This window comes from Callithrix jacchus, chromosome 1 (genome assembly GCF_049354715.1).
Source record: "Callithrix jacchus isolate 240 chromosome 1, calJac240_pri, whole genome shotgun sequence".
Classification (NCBI taxonomy): Eukaryota; Metazoa; Chordata; class Mammalia; order Primates; family Cebidae; genus Callithrix; species Callithrix jacchus.
This window is the reverse complement of record NC_133502.1, coordinates 153511019-153527832: the sequence shown is the minus strand read 5'-3', so window position 1 is coordinate 153527832 and position 16814 is coordinate 153511019. Positions and strand designations below refer to the sequence as shown.

Below are 16814 nucleotides of genomic sequence, written 5' to 3'. Positions count from 1 at the left end.
TAAAATGGAAATGTCACTAAAAATGGACAAATATCACAACAAAGCAATTTAGAGAAGGCAAAATGTGGATGAATAAAAGTCCCATGAACACATGTTCTGATCCACCTGAGGTGAAAGAAACCCCTGTGGAGCTCAGCACGTCTGTGTGGGAGGAGCTGCCTGGAACAGCAGAGAGCAAAGCAAAAGGGTTTGAGGGGAGCAAAATGGGAGTGACAGGAGCTGTCAGAGCCCCCCTCAGCAGGAAGCCAGGGAGAGGGCTTGGAGATCAGCCAGCCAGGGTCGGGGCAGGCAAAACCTCTAGGTTCCTGTGGATGCCCTAGAATTGTGCAGTTACTTCTGAGTGAGGCATGAAACCAGTGAGTGTTGAGCAGACAACTAATGTTGCAATTTAAAAAATAAAAATAAAACAAATTTCCAGTCAGGCTGTGGAGCTTCAGAAGCTCTTACTCACAACTGGTCTATTTATAAGGTCAGCCATCCGGCAGGATGTCCCTCAGCACATAGTAACATAAGTGTGCACCCTCCATGCAGCTAGTCCACTGTGGATCAGAGATGGAGGGAAATGCACAGAAGGAAGTCCTCACTGGACATGTGGTATCGGCAGCAACCTGGCTGCTCAGTGCAGGGTTTAAATTAAAATATAGTTTACACAATGCTGACCCGTTGGAAGTAACAGAAATGGTTCATATGCACACATGGATGAAACTAAATGTTTATGTCTGAGTTTAAATCTCAGAAAAAATAAAAAATAAACCAGATGAGGTCTAAAGAGGAAAACTTATTTGCTTAAGAAATGGAAACACACTATGAATTCTTTAAGTATCTGTAGAGATGATTTGGAAGTTGAAGTGGAACCACATGATTTACACTTGAGTTGGTGACTCAGAGATGGAGGAAAACATTAGTTGAAATGGTGATAAGGAAAAATATGAAAGAGAGGCCTTTAGGTGGCTGATGATGAGAGTGCTAATAGTGTGAGTAAATTCTGCTTCTGGGTCCCAGGAAACACCGACAGATAGAAAGTGCCACACATGCTCTGCTGGCACAGCTGGCAGGAACAAGTGACCTCCCTTCAACCCATGTCCCCTTTATTTAGGATTCCCGGCTGCCCTGGCTTCTCTCTGACATTGTGAGCAGCTTTAGAAAGGAGGATCAGGACAGCCAAGGCTCTCCACCTGAGATGCCCTGGTATGTCAGAGGCAGAAAGGCTTTGGGGTCTGAGGGCAGTGTGGGACAGTGAGGGACTCTCCAGAGATGGCCTCTCCCAGCTGGAAAATGACTCAGAGCCTCCATGGGAGTTTGGTCATCAGGGAGCCCACTGGGTAGAGTTGGGTGGCAACATTGACCTGCTAGGACACACCTTCACCCCACTGGCTAAGCTGTGGGAACTCAGGGTAGAGGGGACCAGAACAGGCGGGTCACACCTCTTATTTAAATGCAGTGGCTCTGCTCCCGTGAAGGTTTTGGGAGATGTAAGCTGGCTTCAGAAATCTCAGGCTCCACAGAAGTGTCACGAAGCAGAGTTGCATCTGAGCCATACCCAGGGCTCCTGTCTTTACCCTCCTCACTCACTGCACAGAGGAGGGGGCACCTCACCTGGGGACAGGGATCCACAGTCAGCTCTGCTCCACACACCTGCCCTTCTCACTATGCTGATTCTGAACCACAGTCCCTCCCCTCTGTCCAATTTAGGGTCTGTGGCCCAGGCAGGGCTGACTCAGCCACCCTCAGCATCTGAAGGTTCTGAACAAATGACACAGCTGTCTGCACTGAGGACAGCAGCAACACTGGCAACGTTGACAGCCAAGGCCAACACGACACATTCTTCACATGTACACGCTGTGAGCATTTTCTGTCACTCTGCACTTTGTAAGTCATATTCTTAAAGGGGACTTTTGCTATGCCAGATAGTTTCAATATTTATGTAGACCAATGCTTTTTTTCTCAAGATCAGTATTTTTGTGTCCTAAAACAACTATACATATATGTGTATGTGTACATATATACATAACTGTATACACACATGTATGTGTATATATATACAACTGTGTGTATATATACATACACACATATGTATATAGTTGTATATATACTCATACACACATACGTTCATATAAAAAACTTTGAATTATATCTCAAAGTCTGTTAAAAACATGAATGGCTTGATATTCTAGTGCTAAGTAAGGGATGGCTTTATTTAAAACGTAAATAGTTTCCAGTAGATTCATTTAAAAATGTTGTAGCAGGGATTTCCAGATCACCCCTGCTCCCACCTTTTTATAATTTTTGACTATTTTTCAGAGTCGTGAATCCAATGAGGTGAAGGTGGAAGAAAGCATTTAGAAATCCAGTAGGTACAGGAGAGCTGGTGTTGGGTGAGGCAGAGTGGGGAGAGATGCTCCTTTAAATGGGAGCCTCTGGAACCTGGAGAAAGCAAGATTGAGGTGGGCAACCTTCCTGCAGAGCTACCAGAGGTGTGGATGATACCCCAGCAGTGGATGATGCCCAGGCGTGGATGATGCCCATCTGTGGATGATGCCCCAGGTGTGGATGATGCCTCAGCAGTGGATGATGCCCATCTGTGGATGATGCCTCAGCAGTGGATGATGCCCCAGGCATGGATGATGCCCCAGCTGTGGATGATGCCAAGGTGTGGATGATGCCCCAGCAGTGGATGATGCCCCAGTTATATATGATGCTGCAGCAGTGGATGATGCCACAGCAGTGGATGATGCCCCAGGAGTGGGTGATGCCTGTCTGTGGATGATGCCACAGCAGTGGATGATGCCCCAGGAGTGGATGATGCCCATCTGTGGATGATGCTGTAGCACTGGATGATGTCCCAGGTGTGGATGATGCCGCAGCAGTGGATGATGCCCCAGGCATGGATGATGCCCCAGCAGTGGATGATGCCCCAGCTGTGGAGGATGCCACTGCAGTGGATCATGCTCCAGGCGTGGATGATGCCCATCTGTGGATGATGCCATAGCAGTGGATGATGCCTCAGCAGTGGATGATGCCCCAGGCATGGATGATGCCCCAGCAGTGGATGATGCCCCAGTTGTGGATGATGCCCCAGGCATGGAAGATGCTCCAGCAGTGGATGCCCCAGGTGTGGATGGTGCCCCAGCTCTGGATGATGCCGCAGCAGTGGATGATGCCATCTGTGGATGATGCTGCAGCAATGGATAATGCCCCAGGCATGAATGATGCCCCCTTTGTGGATGATGCCCATCTGTGGATGATGCCCCAGGTATGGATGATGCCCCAGGCATGGAAGATGCTCCAGCAGTGGATGCCCCAGGCGTGGATGATGCCCCAGCTGTGGATGATGCCACAGCAGTGGATGATGCTCCAGGCATAGATGATGCCCATCTGTGGATGATGCCGCAGTAGTGGATGATGCCCCAGGAGTGGATGATGCCCGTCTGTGGATGATGCGACAGCAGTGGATGATGCCTCAGCAGTGGATGATGCCCCAGGCGTGGATGATACCCCAGCAGTGGATGATGCCCCAGGTGTGAATGATGCCCATCTGTGGATGATGCCCCAGCAGTGGATGATGCCCCAGTTGTGGATGATGCCCCAGGCATGGAAGATGCTCCATCAGTGGATGCCCCAGGCGTGGATGATGCCCCAGCTGTGGATGATGCCACAGCAGTGGATGATGCCCCAGGCATGGATGATGCTTCATTTGTGGATGATGCCCATCTGTGGAGGATGCCCCAGGTATGGATGATGCCCCAGCAGTAGATGATGCCCCAGTTATGGATGATGCTGTAGCAGTGGATGATGCCCCAGCTGTGGATGATGCCGCAGCAGTGGATGATTCTCCAGGCGTGGATGATGTCCATCTGTGGATGATGCCCCAGCAGTGGATGATGCCCCAGTTGTGGATGATGCCCCAGGCATGGAAGATGCTCCATCAGTGGATGCCCCAGGCGTGGATGATGCCCCAGCTGTGGATGATGCCACAGCAGTGGATGATGCCCCAGGCATGGATGATGCTTCATTTGTGGATGATGCCCATCTGTGGAGGATGCCCCAGGTATGGATGATGCCCCAGCAGTAGATGATGCCCCAGTTATGGATGATGCTGTAGCAGTGGATGATGCCCCAGCTGTGGATGATGCCGCAGCAGTGGATGATGCTCCAGGCGTGGATGATGTCCATCTGTGGATGATGCCGCAGTAGTGGATGATGCCCCAGGAGTGGATGATGCCCATCTGTGGATGATGCTGCAGCAGTGGATGATGTCCCAGGTGTGGATGATGCCGCAGCAGTGGATGATGCCCATCTGTGGATGATGCTGCAGCAGTGGATGATGTCCCAGGTGTGGATGATGCCACAGCAGTGGATGATGCCCATCTGTGGATGATGCTGAAGCAGTGGATGATGCCCCAGGCATGGATGATGCTTCATTTGTGGATGATGCCCATCTGTGGATGATGCCCCAGGTATAAATGAGGCCCCAGCAGTGGATGATGTCCCAGCTGTGGATCATGCTCCAGGCATGGATGATGCCCATCTGTGGATGATGCCACAGCAGTGGATGATGCCTCAGCAGTGGATGATGCCCCAGGCGTGGATGATGCCCCAGCAGTGGATGATGCCCCAGTTGTGGATGATGCCCCAGGCATGGAAGATGCTCCATCAGTGGATGCCCCAGGCGTGGATGATGCCCCAGCTGTGGATGATGCCGCAGCAGTGAATGATGCCCATCTGTGGATGATGCTGCAGCAGTGGATGATGCCCCAGGCATGGATGATGCTTCATTTGTGGATGATGCCCATCTGTGGAGGATGCCCCAGGTATGGATGATTCCCCAGCAGTAGATGATGCCCCAGTTATGGATGATGCTGCAGCAGTGGATGATGCCCCAGCTTTGGATGATGCCGCAGCAGTGGATGATGCTCCAGGCGTGGATGATGTCCATCTGTGGATGATGCCGCAGTAGTGGATGATGCCACAGTAGTGGATGATGCCCCAGGAGTGGATGATGCCTGTCTGTTGATGCCACAGCAGTGGATGATGCCCCAGGAGTGGATGATGCACATCTGTGGATTATGCCCCAGCAGTGGATGATGTCCCAGGCATGGATGATGCTTCATTTATGGATGATGCCTATCTGTGGATGATGCACCAAGTATGGATGATGCCCCAGTTATGAATGATGCTGCAGCAGTGGATGATGCCCCAGCTGTGGATGATGCCGCAGCAGTGGATGATGCTCCAGGCGTAGATGATGTCCATCTGTGGATGATGCCGCAGTAGTGAATGATGCCCCAGGAGTGGATGATGCCTGTCTGTGGATGATGCCACAGCAGTGGATGATGCCCCAGGAGTGGATGATGCCCATCTGTGAATGATGCTGCAGCAGTGGATGATGTCCCAGGTGTGGATGATGCCACAGCAGTGGATGATGCTCCAGGCGTGGATGATGCCCATCTGTGGATGATGCCACAGTAGTGGATGATGCCCCAGGAGTGGATGATGCCTGTCTGTGGATGATGCCACAGCAGGGGATGATGCCCCAGGAGTGGATGATGCCCAAGCTGTAGATGATGCTGCAGCAGTGGATGATGCCCATCTGTGGATGATGCCACAGCAGTGGATGATGCCCCAGGAGTGGATGATGCCCCAGGTATGGATGATGCCCCAGCAGTGGATGATGCCCCAGTTATGGATGATGCTGCAGCAGTGGATGATGCCTCAGCTGTGGATGATGCCACAGTAGTGGATGATGCGCCAGGAGTGGATGATGCCCCAGGAGTGGATGATGCCCATCTGTGGATGATGCTGCAGCAGTGGATGATGTCTCAGGTGTGGATGATGCCACAGCAGTGGATGTTGCCCCAGGCATGGATGATACCCCAGCAGTAGATGATGCCTCAGCTGTGGATGATGCCACTGCAGTGGATCCTGCTCCAGGCGTGGATGATGCCACAGCAGTGGATGATGCCTCAGCAGTGGATGATGCCCCAGGCGTGGATGATGCCCCAGCAGTGGATGATGCCCCAGGTGTGAATGATGCCCATCTGTGGATGATGCCCCAGCAGTGGATGATGCCCCAGTTGTGGATGATGCTCCAGGCATGGAAGATGCTCCAGCAGTGGATGCCCCAGGCGTGGATGATGCCCCAGCTCTGGATGATGCCACAGCAGTGGATGATGCCCATCTGTGGATGATGCTGCAGCAGTGGATGATGCCCCATTTGTGGATGATGCCTCCGGCATGGATGATGCCCCAGGCATGGAAGATGCTCCAGCAGTGGATGCCCTAGGTGTGGATGATGCCCCAGCTGTGGATGATGCCACAGCAGTAGATGATGCTCCAGGCATGGATGATGCCCATCTGTGGATGATGCCACAGTAGTGGATGATGCCCCAGGAGTGGATGATGCCCGTCTGTGGATGATGCCACAGCAGTGGATGATGCCCCAGGAGTGGATGATGCCCATCTGTGGATGATGCCACAGTAGTGGATGATGCCCCAGGAGTGGATGATGCCCGTCTGTGGATGATGCCACAGCAGTGGATGATGCCCCAGGAGTGGATGATGCCCGTCTGTGGATGATGCCACAGCAGTGGATCATGCTCCAGGCATGGATGATGCCCATCTGTGGATGATGCCACAGCAGTGGATGATGTCTCAGCAGTGGATGATGCCCCAGCAGGGGATGATGCCCCAGGCATGGAAGATGCTCCAGCAGTGGATGCCCCAGGTATGGATGATGCCCCAGCTCTGGATGATGCCACAGCTGTGGATGATGCCACAGCAGTGGATGATGCTCCAGGCGTGGATGATGTCCATCTGTGGATGATGCCGCAGTAGTGGATGATGCCGCAGTAGTGGATGATGCCCCAGGAGTGGATGATGCCTGTATGTTGATGATGCCACAGCAGTGGATGATGCCCCAGGAGTGGATGATGCACATCTGTGGATGATGCTGCAGCAGTGGATGATGTCCCAGGCATGGATAATGCTTCATTTGTGGATGATGCCCATCTGTGGATGATGCACCAAGTATGGATGATGCCCTAGCAGTGGATGATGCCCCAGTTATGAATGATACTGCAGCAGTGGATGATGCCCCAGCTGTGGATGATGCCACAGCAGTGGATGATGCTCCAGGCGTAGATGATGTCCATCTGTGGATGATGCCGCAGTAGTGAATGATACCCCAGGAGTGGATGATGCCTGTCTGTGGATGATGCCACAGCAGTGGATGATGCCCCAGGAGTGGATGATGCCCATCTGTGGATGATGCTGCAGCAGTGGATGATGTCCCAGGTGTGGATGATGCCACAGCAGTGGATCATGCTCCAGGCATGGATGATGCCCATCTGTGGATGATGCCACAGCAGTGGATGATGCCTCAGCAGTGGATGATGCCCCAGGTGTGAATGATGCCCATCTGTGGATGATGCCCCAGTTGTGGATGATGCCCCAGGCATGGAAGATGCTCCAGCAGTGGATGCCCCAGGCGTGGATGATGCCCCAGCTGTGGATGATGCCGCAGCAGTGAATGACGCCCATCTGTAGATGATGCTGCAGCAGTGGATGATGCCCCAGGCATGGATGATGCTTCATTTGTGGATGATGCCGCAGCAGTGGATGATGTCCCAGGTGTGGATGATGCCGCAGCAGTGGATGATGCCCATCTGTGGATGATGCCACAGCAGTGGATGATGCCTCAGCAGTGGATGATGCCCCAGGCGTGGATGATGCCCCAGCAGTGGATGATGCCCCAGGTGTGAATGATGCCCATCTGTGGATGATGCCCCAGCAGTGGATGATGCCCCAGTTGTGGATGATGCTCCAGGCATGGAAGATGCTCCAGCAGTGGATGCCCCAGGCGTGGATGATGCCCCAGCTCTGGATGATGCCACAGCAGTGGATGATGCCCATCTGTGGATGATGTTGCAGCAGTGGATAATGCCCCAGGCATGGATGATGCCCCATTTGTGGATGATGCCTCCGGCATGGATGATGCCCCAGGCATGGAAGATGCTCCAGCAGTGGATGCCCTAGGCGTGGATGATGCCACAGCAGTAGATGATGCTCCAGGCATGGATGATGCCCATCTGTGGATGATGCCACAGTAGTGGATGATGCCCCAGGAGTGGATGATGCCCGTCTGTGGATGATGCCACAGCAGTGGATGATGCCCCAGTTATGGATGATGCTGCAGCAGTGGAAGATGCCACAGCTGTGGATGATGCCGCAGCAGTGGATGATGCTCCAGGCGTGGATGATGCCCATATGTGGATGATGCCACAGTAGTGGATGATACCCCAGGAGTGGATGATGCCTGTCTGTGGATGATGCCACAGCAGGGGATGATGCCCCAGGAGTGGATGATGCCCCAGCTGTAGATGATGCTTCAGCAGTGGATGATGCTCCAGGCGTGGATGATGCCCGTCTGTGGATGATGCCACAGCAGTGGATGATGCCCCAGTTATGGATGATGCTGCAGCAGTGGAAGATGCCACAGCTGTGGATGATGCCGCAGCAGTGGATGATGCTCCAGTCGTGGATGATGCCCATATGTGGATGATGCCACAGTAGTGGATGATACCCCAGGAGTGGATGATGCCTGTCTGTGGATGATGCCACAGCAGGGGATGATGCCCCAGGAGTGGATGATGCCCCAGCTGTAGATGATGCTTCAGCAGTGGATGATGCTCCAGGCGTGGATGATGCCCATCTGTGGATGATGCTGCAGCAGTGGATGATGTCCCAGGTGTGGATGATGCCACAGCAGTGGATGATGCCCCAGGAGTGGATGATGCCCCAGGTATGAATGATGCCCCAACAGTGGATGATGCCCCAGTTATGGATGATGCTGCAGCAGTGGATGATGCCTCAGCTGTTGATGATGCCACAGCAGTGGATGATGCTCCAGGCGTGGATGATGCCCGTCTGTGGATGATGCCACAGCAGTGGATGATGCCCCAGTTATGGATGATGCTGCAGCAGTGGAAGATGCCACAGCTGTGGATGATGCCGCAGCAGTGGATGATGCTCCAGGCGTGGATGATGCCCATATGTGGATGATGCCACAGTAGTGGATGATACCCCAGGAGTGGATGATGCCTGTCTGTGGATGATGCCACAGCAGGGGATGATGCCCCAGGCGTGGATGATGCCTCAGCTGTTGATGATGCCACAGCAGTGGATGATGCTCCAGGCGTGGATGATGCCCATCTGTGGATGATGCCGCAGTAGTGGATGATGCCCCAGGAGTGGATGATGCCTGTCTGTGGATGATGCCATAGCAGTGGATGATGCCCCAGGAGTGGATGATGCCCATCTGTGGATGATGCTGCAGCAGTGGATGATGTCTCAGGTGTGGATGATGCCACAGCAGTGGATGATGCCCCAGGCATGGATGATGCCCCAGCAGTAGATGATGCCTCAGCTGTGGATGATGCCACTGCAGTGGATCCTGCTCCAGGCGTGGATGATGCCCATCTGTGGATGATGCCACAGCAGTGGATGATGCCTCAGCAGTGGATGATGCCCCAGGTGTGGATGATGCCCCAGCAGTGGATGATGCCCCAGTTGTGGATGATGCCCCAGGCATGGAAGATGCTCCATCAGTGGATGCCCCAGGCATGGATGATGCCCCAGCTGTGGATGATGCCGCAGCAGTGAATGATGCCCATCTGTGGATGATGCTGCAGCAGTGGATGATGCCCCAGGCATGGATGATGCTTCATTTGTGGATGATGCCCATCTGTGGAGGATGCCCCAGGTATGGATGATGCCCCAGCAGTAGATGATGCCCCAGTTATGGATGATGCTGCAGCAGTGGATGATTCCCCAGCTGTGGATGATGCCGCAGCAGTGGATGATGCTCCAGGCGTGGATGATGTCCATCTGTGGATGATGCCGCAGTAGTGGATGATGCCCCAGGAGTGGATGATGCCTGTCTGTGGATGATGCCACAGCAGTGGATGATGCCCCAGGAGTGGATGATGCCCATCTGTGGATGATGCTGCAGCAGTGGATGATGTCCCAGGTGTGGTGATGCCGCAGCAGTGGATGATGCCCCAGCTGTGGATGATGCCACAGCAGTGGATCATGCTCCAGGTGTGGATGATGCCCATCTGTTGATGATGCCACAGCAGTGGATGATGTCTCAGCAGTGGATGATGCCCCAGGCATGGAAGATGCTCCAGCAGTGGATGCCCCAGGTATGGATGATGCCACAGCAGTGGGTGATGCCCATCTGTGGATGATGCTGCAGTAGTGGATGATGCCCCAGGCATGGATGATGCCCCATTTGTGGATGCCCATCTATGGATGATGCCACAGTAGTGGATGATGCCCCAGCAGTGGATGATGCCCCAGGCATGGAAGATGCCCCAGCAGTGGTTGATGCTTCAGGCATGGATGATGCCCATCTGTGGATGATGCTGCAGCAGTCAATGATACCCCAGGTGTGGATGATGCCCATCTGTGGATGATGCCACAGCAGTGGATGATGCCCCAGGTATTGATGATGCTGCAGCAGTGGATGATGCCCCAGCAGTGGATGATGCCCATTTGTGGATGATACCACAGCAGTGAATGATGCCCCGGCTGTGGATGATGCCACAGCAGTGGATGCCCCAGGTATGGATGATGCCCCAGCAGTGGATGATGCCCATCTGTGGATGATGCCGCAGCAGAGGATGATGCCCCAGCAGTGGATGATGCCCCAGCTGTGGATGATGCTGCTCCAGGCGTGGATGATGTCCATCTGTGGATGATGCCACAGCAGTGCATGATGCCCCAGGAGTGGATGATGCCTATCTGTCGATAATGCCACTGCAGTGGATGCCCATTTGTCGATGATGCCCCTGGAGTGGATGATGCCCATCTGTGGATTATGCCGCAGGAGTGGATGATGCCCATCTGTGGATGATGCCCCAGGTATGGATGATGCCACAGCAGTGGATGATGCCCCAGGCATGGATGATGCCCATCTGTGGATGATGATGCAGCAGTGGATTATGCCCCAGGTATGGATGATGCCACAGCAGTAGATGATGCCCCAGGCATGGATGATGCCCATTTGTGGATGATAATGCAGCAGTGGATAATGCCCCAGCAGTGGATGATGCCCCAGCTGTGGATGATGTCGCAGCAGTGAATGATGCTCCAGGCATGGATGATGCCCATCTGTGGATGATGCCCCAGGAGTGGATGATGCCCCAGCAGTAAATGATGCCCCAGGAGTGGATGATACCCCATCAGTGGATGATGCCCCAGCTGTGGATGATGCCCATCTGTGGATGATGCCCTTGATGTCCCAGCCATGGATGATGATTCAGCTGTGGATCAAAGCCAACAGTTGTTTTCAAGAAAAATCTAGTATACAAGTCATTAGTGAGATTTATCAAGAAAAAAGGGAAATCACAAAATTAATATCAGAAATTAATAGGAAGACATAACCACAGAGAGAGCAGAGATTACAAAACAATCAGTGGATATTATGAATACATAACTTGTTTTAAAGCAATGCTTTGTTTCACTTTGGCTGGTGTTTATATGCTGCAGTAGCCGGCCAATAGTGAGAGTCTCCTCATGGAGGAGGCTTGGGTTGAGGCTGAAGATCTTTAACATGAATGCACAAGAAAGTTGCCATGAGCGGATGGAAACCAGGCTACCAATCAAGTGCTGCACAGAGTTCGAACCTGTCCTTCTCCTCATCATTTTCAGCTGGCCGGGTTTGAGCATTTTAGGGCTTGGGAAGATAATATTACTAAATCTACTAAAAGATATCACCGATCCTTATATGCTTTGGCCAATTGCTGAGCAAATTAACTTCAAAACTGAAGTGGGCCGCATTGGCCAGTGTGGTCCCCAACTCCTCTTAGAATTTGTGAGCTTGGGGCCTGCTGGAGGGTGGACGGTGGGAGGAGAGGAAAGATCAGGAAAATAACTGATATTAGGCTTAATATCTGGATGATGAAATAACCTGTACAACAAACCCTCATGACACACATTTACATATGTATCAAACCTGCTCATCCTGCACAGGTTCCCCTGAACTTAAAAATTAAACAAAAAGGATCTGTGAGCTGACCCAAACACCTGGGGATCTTTGTGCTTTTCACACTGATGATTATGCCGGTCTGTAGGGAGATGTACCTGTAACTGCCCTGGGTTGTGTGACCATGGAGGCCACTTTATAATGACAAGCAGTGTCTGGGACTTCCTTAGGGCTTGTACACGAATGCTGGACTCCCTTCATGGTGGCAAACACCCCATGACTGAGAGCATGCCAGTAGTTGCCAGTGTCAGCACTGGCCCACACTCCTTGGTTTGTGTTTTCACTTTTTCATACAGGAACTCAGGAGCTGGGGCCAACCCCTGGCAATTCAGGTTCTCCACCTGAGCTGTGAGGATAATAAACCAGACCCAGGGATGGCTCTGGTGAGGGTGGAGGAGTCACTGTACAGAGTAGAGTGGGGCTGGATTTTATTCTTTAAAAGTGGACACTGGAGAATGGGTTGTATAAATGGGAAATCTCTCCTGAGAAAACACACAGCCTCACCTTCACAGAAGCACACACATTCACATCACATGATGCAGCCTCACACAAGACACCACCAATCCTCAAGCACCCAACTCTGTACCAGCCAAAAGGGAGCACAGCTGCTGCCTCAAAATTTGGCCAGGATTTTTCCCTGGGGAACTCAGGTTTCTAAAAAACACTTTCACTATGCTTATTCCTATCACAATCCCAGAATCAGGGTGGCACTGTACATTGAAACCAGCTTTTTTTCTTGACAATAATTCCAGAATACTTACCAGAGTCACACTTCAGATGGAACACCGGCACTACCTGCAACACAGAAACAAAGCACGTCGTGCTGTGGATTGCTTGCAAAAGGTTCTGTTTCTCTCAATGAATACTGAAAACCTGATCACAAACTTAGTCAGCTGCTACAGTAATCAAAACAGCATGGTACTGGTACCAAAACAGAGATGTAGACCAATGGAACAGAAAAAAGTTTCATTGGACAGGACAGAATGGGTGGCCACAGAAGCCTGGGATAGATTTTATGTCCCCACAACACAGCAGTGAGCACACTTCATGGCGTGCTGATGCTTACCGAATGGTACAACTGAGGACAGGGTGACTCTGTTTGATTGTATCTGTTTTTATTCCAAGAGGCTCAACAACATGCTCTATGGAAGCATGATCCTTCAAATGCACTCATCTATCCTTTCAGTAATTTTTCACTCCCTCAGCCAAGAGCTTCTCCATCTGGGTTTCTGCAACACCAATCTCAAACCCATAAAGCAATGGGTCATGGCAACCCCGCTAAGCTCACACGCCCAGCTGCGGAAGCAAACTTCACTTTACGGCAAGTCTACTTCACCACTACAGGCAGTGCAGCATGTTAGTTTATAGATTAGCCTGTGGTGTTAGAGAGATCCAGCTGTGGGTGTGTCTCGTGAATAATTTACTTAACTGAGACTCACATTCCTCATCTGTATAATGAATAGAACCAAACTAATTATGCCTCAAAGTGACTGTGATGCTTCAAAGAGGCAACATAGAGAAGTGACCACATAGTATCCCTGACTCAAATGTATATCAGTTATCCTTCACATTTTAATAACTTAAGCAGCTGTTATCAAGTACAGTCATGTGGCATAGTGACATTTTGATCAATGGTTACTTACATGGCTGGGGTCAGATGGGCGTACACAAACCTACTGGCCTGCATCATTAGATTAAAACAAAATTTTTGGTTAAAATTTTAAGTAAGATGCTATACAATTAAAAGACTAACCACAGTGATGGAATTTTTAGGGAGAGATAAAATTAAAAGTGCACAAGGATTTGAAGAAATGTCTCCTCACATATGCTGCTATAGGAACAAGAATTAGCATCACCATTCTGAAAAATATTTGGCACTATTCATGACAATAAAAGATATGTTCCCTTCTAACAATCTACTTCACAGAAATGAGTGCCAGTATTATTCCAAAACCAGTTACACTTACAAACATGAATGAATTTCAAATCATAATGTGAGCAAAAAAGCCAGACACCAAGAATCACATATTGAATTATTCTATGTATGAGAGTCCAAACCTGGAGAGGGCTAAACAAGTCATTAGCAGTCAGAGCAGGTCCCTTAAGGAAGAAGATGATTAAAGGAAGGAAATTTCAGGGAGGAACCAGGGATGCCTGAACTTGTGCCATCTCACCCTCTCAGATGTCAGGGTACCAAAAGAGGGTGCTGGCAATATTTAGGTGGTTCAAAGGTCTCATGAAGAAAAGTAAATTACAGACAGCAGCAAACTCAGTTCTTTAATGAAGGGCCCCAGACTGGATAGAGGATGCCCACTTAGTTTTGCATCTTATTATGTAAAATGAGGATCCTCCAAAGATAAAAATGTCATCCATAGCACAGCATGGACAGAATTATGTGCTATCAGCACATTTTATCCTATGGAGTTTCCTGCACAACTTTTAGCAATCTGTGAATAAAAGGTCCGGAACTTAACTTATAAATATCAACTTAGAGAACAACAGAAGCCTAATTTTTGAAGACAGGAAATAGTGTAATGCCATCTCTGTGGGAAGGAACTCTTGGTTTCCCCAAAAATTAGAGAACTGGAGAGAAAGAAGCCTCATCTCAGAATCTGCGGTAGGGGTGGGAAGTGGAGGCTACAAAGATGCTCAAGGTCAGACTCCCTCTCTGCCTTCCCAGGAGACTGGAGATACACCAGTGAGCCCAGAGTGAATATTCACTCTGCCATCCACCCCTGGGAGATCCCTTTAAACCCGCAGAGAAAACAGAAACATAAACGTGCTATAACAAGTCTTAAAAGTTCAGAGGGTGATTATCAATTTCCCCTTAGCACACAGCAGAGCTTTTTCTCTAAGTTCAAGTAAATGCCTGTGAGAAAGATGTTCCCACAGATTCCTTCCTTTCCTTACAGATGACACTCAATGCCCAGCCCTACATCCCTTGTGCATAATCCCAAGGAGTGCTGAGTAATCCAAACCAAAGGTTTTGATGTTTCCCTGGGAAAAAAAGAGCAGGTGTACTGCAGAGATTATCTCTAATGAACACAGCACCCTCATAGCCCAGAGACACAGTTCCTATTTTTATGACAACAAACTTTGAAAAGAGCAAACCAAACCTTGCACACATTTTCATTTTCTTTCTGATTTCATACCCCCTGCTTCAGCCCCTCAAGCAGCGGGGATAACCTGAAGGTGAAGGCTCTTAGGAACCCTTTCCCATTAGGTCCTACCTGGAAAGTAGTTCCCTACCTTGGGGGTCATCTTTGTGGGGTTTGAAGTTGCTCCCCAGGATCCAGCCTTTAGAAACAAAAACATCAGGACAAGTCATTAGAAAGAGTGACTCACCCACTCCTCTTCCAGCAGCTAAAGCCATGTGACCTCACACATCATTCCCTGGTATTTGTTCTGAGTTAATAAACCTTCCTACAGCCTCTCTGGCTGGAGTTCTATATTGGCCTAATCACTTTCTCTCAGGAGACCCCCAATCCTCCTTCCCAGTGGGATCCCAGAATCAGGATTCTATACACTCAAGAGGCAAGCTGGTCCCTCATGATGTGAGTTACTTCATGGTACTTACTTCTCACCCTTTCCTGGGATGCTCTCTGCAAGTATACAAAAGAAAACATTATGAGTCTGAGACACTGTGGTGCACCTCACAGATATGTTATTCCCTTGACAAGGGTAGAAAATAAGAAGTGGCACAGCGGCTGAGCCATAGGTCAACATCCCCAAAACCATGAGGATACTTATGGAAAAATAAGGTCTTTATTCACAGAATTCACCTTTAAAGTTGATTTAATGGGCAAACACACAATTCTTAATCCAAGGAGGAAAACGTGTTGAGGAACGTGCCTCGGCATTACAGCTGATAATGGATGCTGTCATTTGAAAACCTCCCAGTGGATTGCATGTTAGTTGGGAAGACATTCCCACTGAATTTCACCCCCACAAAGAGAATTGCATACACTGTACATAATGTACATTTTCAGATTTTCATATCCAAATTAATTGAGAAGAAATCACAAAAGCAAAATTTCTTTAGAAGACAAAGAAAAGGAGTCTTACATAGAGAACTTCCTCCTCCAGATCTTCTTCCCCTGTCCAGGATCTGAGTCCGACTGTGCTTGCTTGGTCATTTGAAGACACTGGAAGTACACAGAGGAAAGCTCAGCACCCTGGTGGTTTGTGGCTGTGAGTTACTCAGGGAGCTTTGCTGGATGTGGGGTATGGAGGTGGGTGATGATCAAGCATGGACCGAGTTGTTGCTGGGCTGTCCCCCTGGGTGGAAGAGGGCTGACAAGGGAAGGCAGCAGGAAAGAGATGAGACATGGAGGTCTCCGCCTCATACTAGAGGCATCATGCAGCAACACAAAAGAGTCAACCGAAAGGGGAAACTCAAATGCACACTAAGGTTCAATGGAAGAGTGCCTTTCTGCCTCTCACACGTTTTGAAGCTCTTTTAAACCAACAGCATATTCAAGACTATGTCAGTACTCTAGGACTCAATCATGCCGATGCTACATTTAGCATCAGTTTTAAAGATGCATAATAAAAACCTGGGTCTACCCAGCCCCTTATCTGAACAGACTTTCTTCTATTGATTCGAGGTTTTTGAACTCAACCAATTGACAATCAAAAAATCTTGAAATCTTCCTTATGACCTGGAGCCCCAATCTTCTCCCACTTTCTGTTGTCCTGTCTTTCTCAATGGAAGAAACTGACATCTTGCATGTATTAATTGATGTCTTATGTCTCTCTAAAACATGTA

At 50.1% G+C, this 16814-nt stretch overlaps 1 protein-coding gene across 8 annotated transcripts in view; it reads right to left on the bottom strand.

Annotated features, from left to right (window-relative positions):
• Positions 1-2168: 2168 nt before the first annotated feature.
• The window catches only part of LOC103794606 (uncharacterized), a 57382-nt gene continuing 42736 nt past the window's right edge, over positions 2169-16814 (bottom strand). For 5 of the 8 annotated variants that reach the window (XM_078373660.1, XM_078373672.1, XM_078373671.1 and 2 more), the window contains 5 exons: positions 16112-16191; positions 15624-15648; positions 15296-15343; positions 12808-12841; positions 2169-11324 (listed from right to left, as the gene is read on the bottom strand). In XM_078373660.1, the coding sequence (XP_078229786.1) occupies positions 12813-12841; positions 15296-15343; positions 15624-15648; positions 16112-16191 (182 nt within the window). In that variant the 3' untranslated portion in view covers positions 2169-11324; positions 12808-12812. Of the gene's footprint in view, positions 11325-12807; positions 12842-13689; positions 13728-15295; positions 15344-15623; positions 15649-16111; positions 16192-16814 lie in introns of those variants that run through there. The other 3 variants (XR_013535690.1, XR_004727927.3, XM_054258440.2) reach the window with 2 other exon arrangements.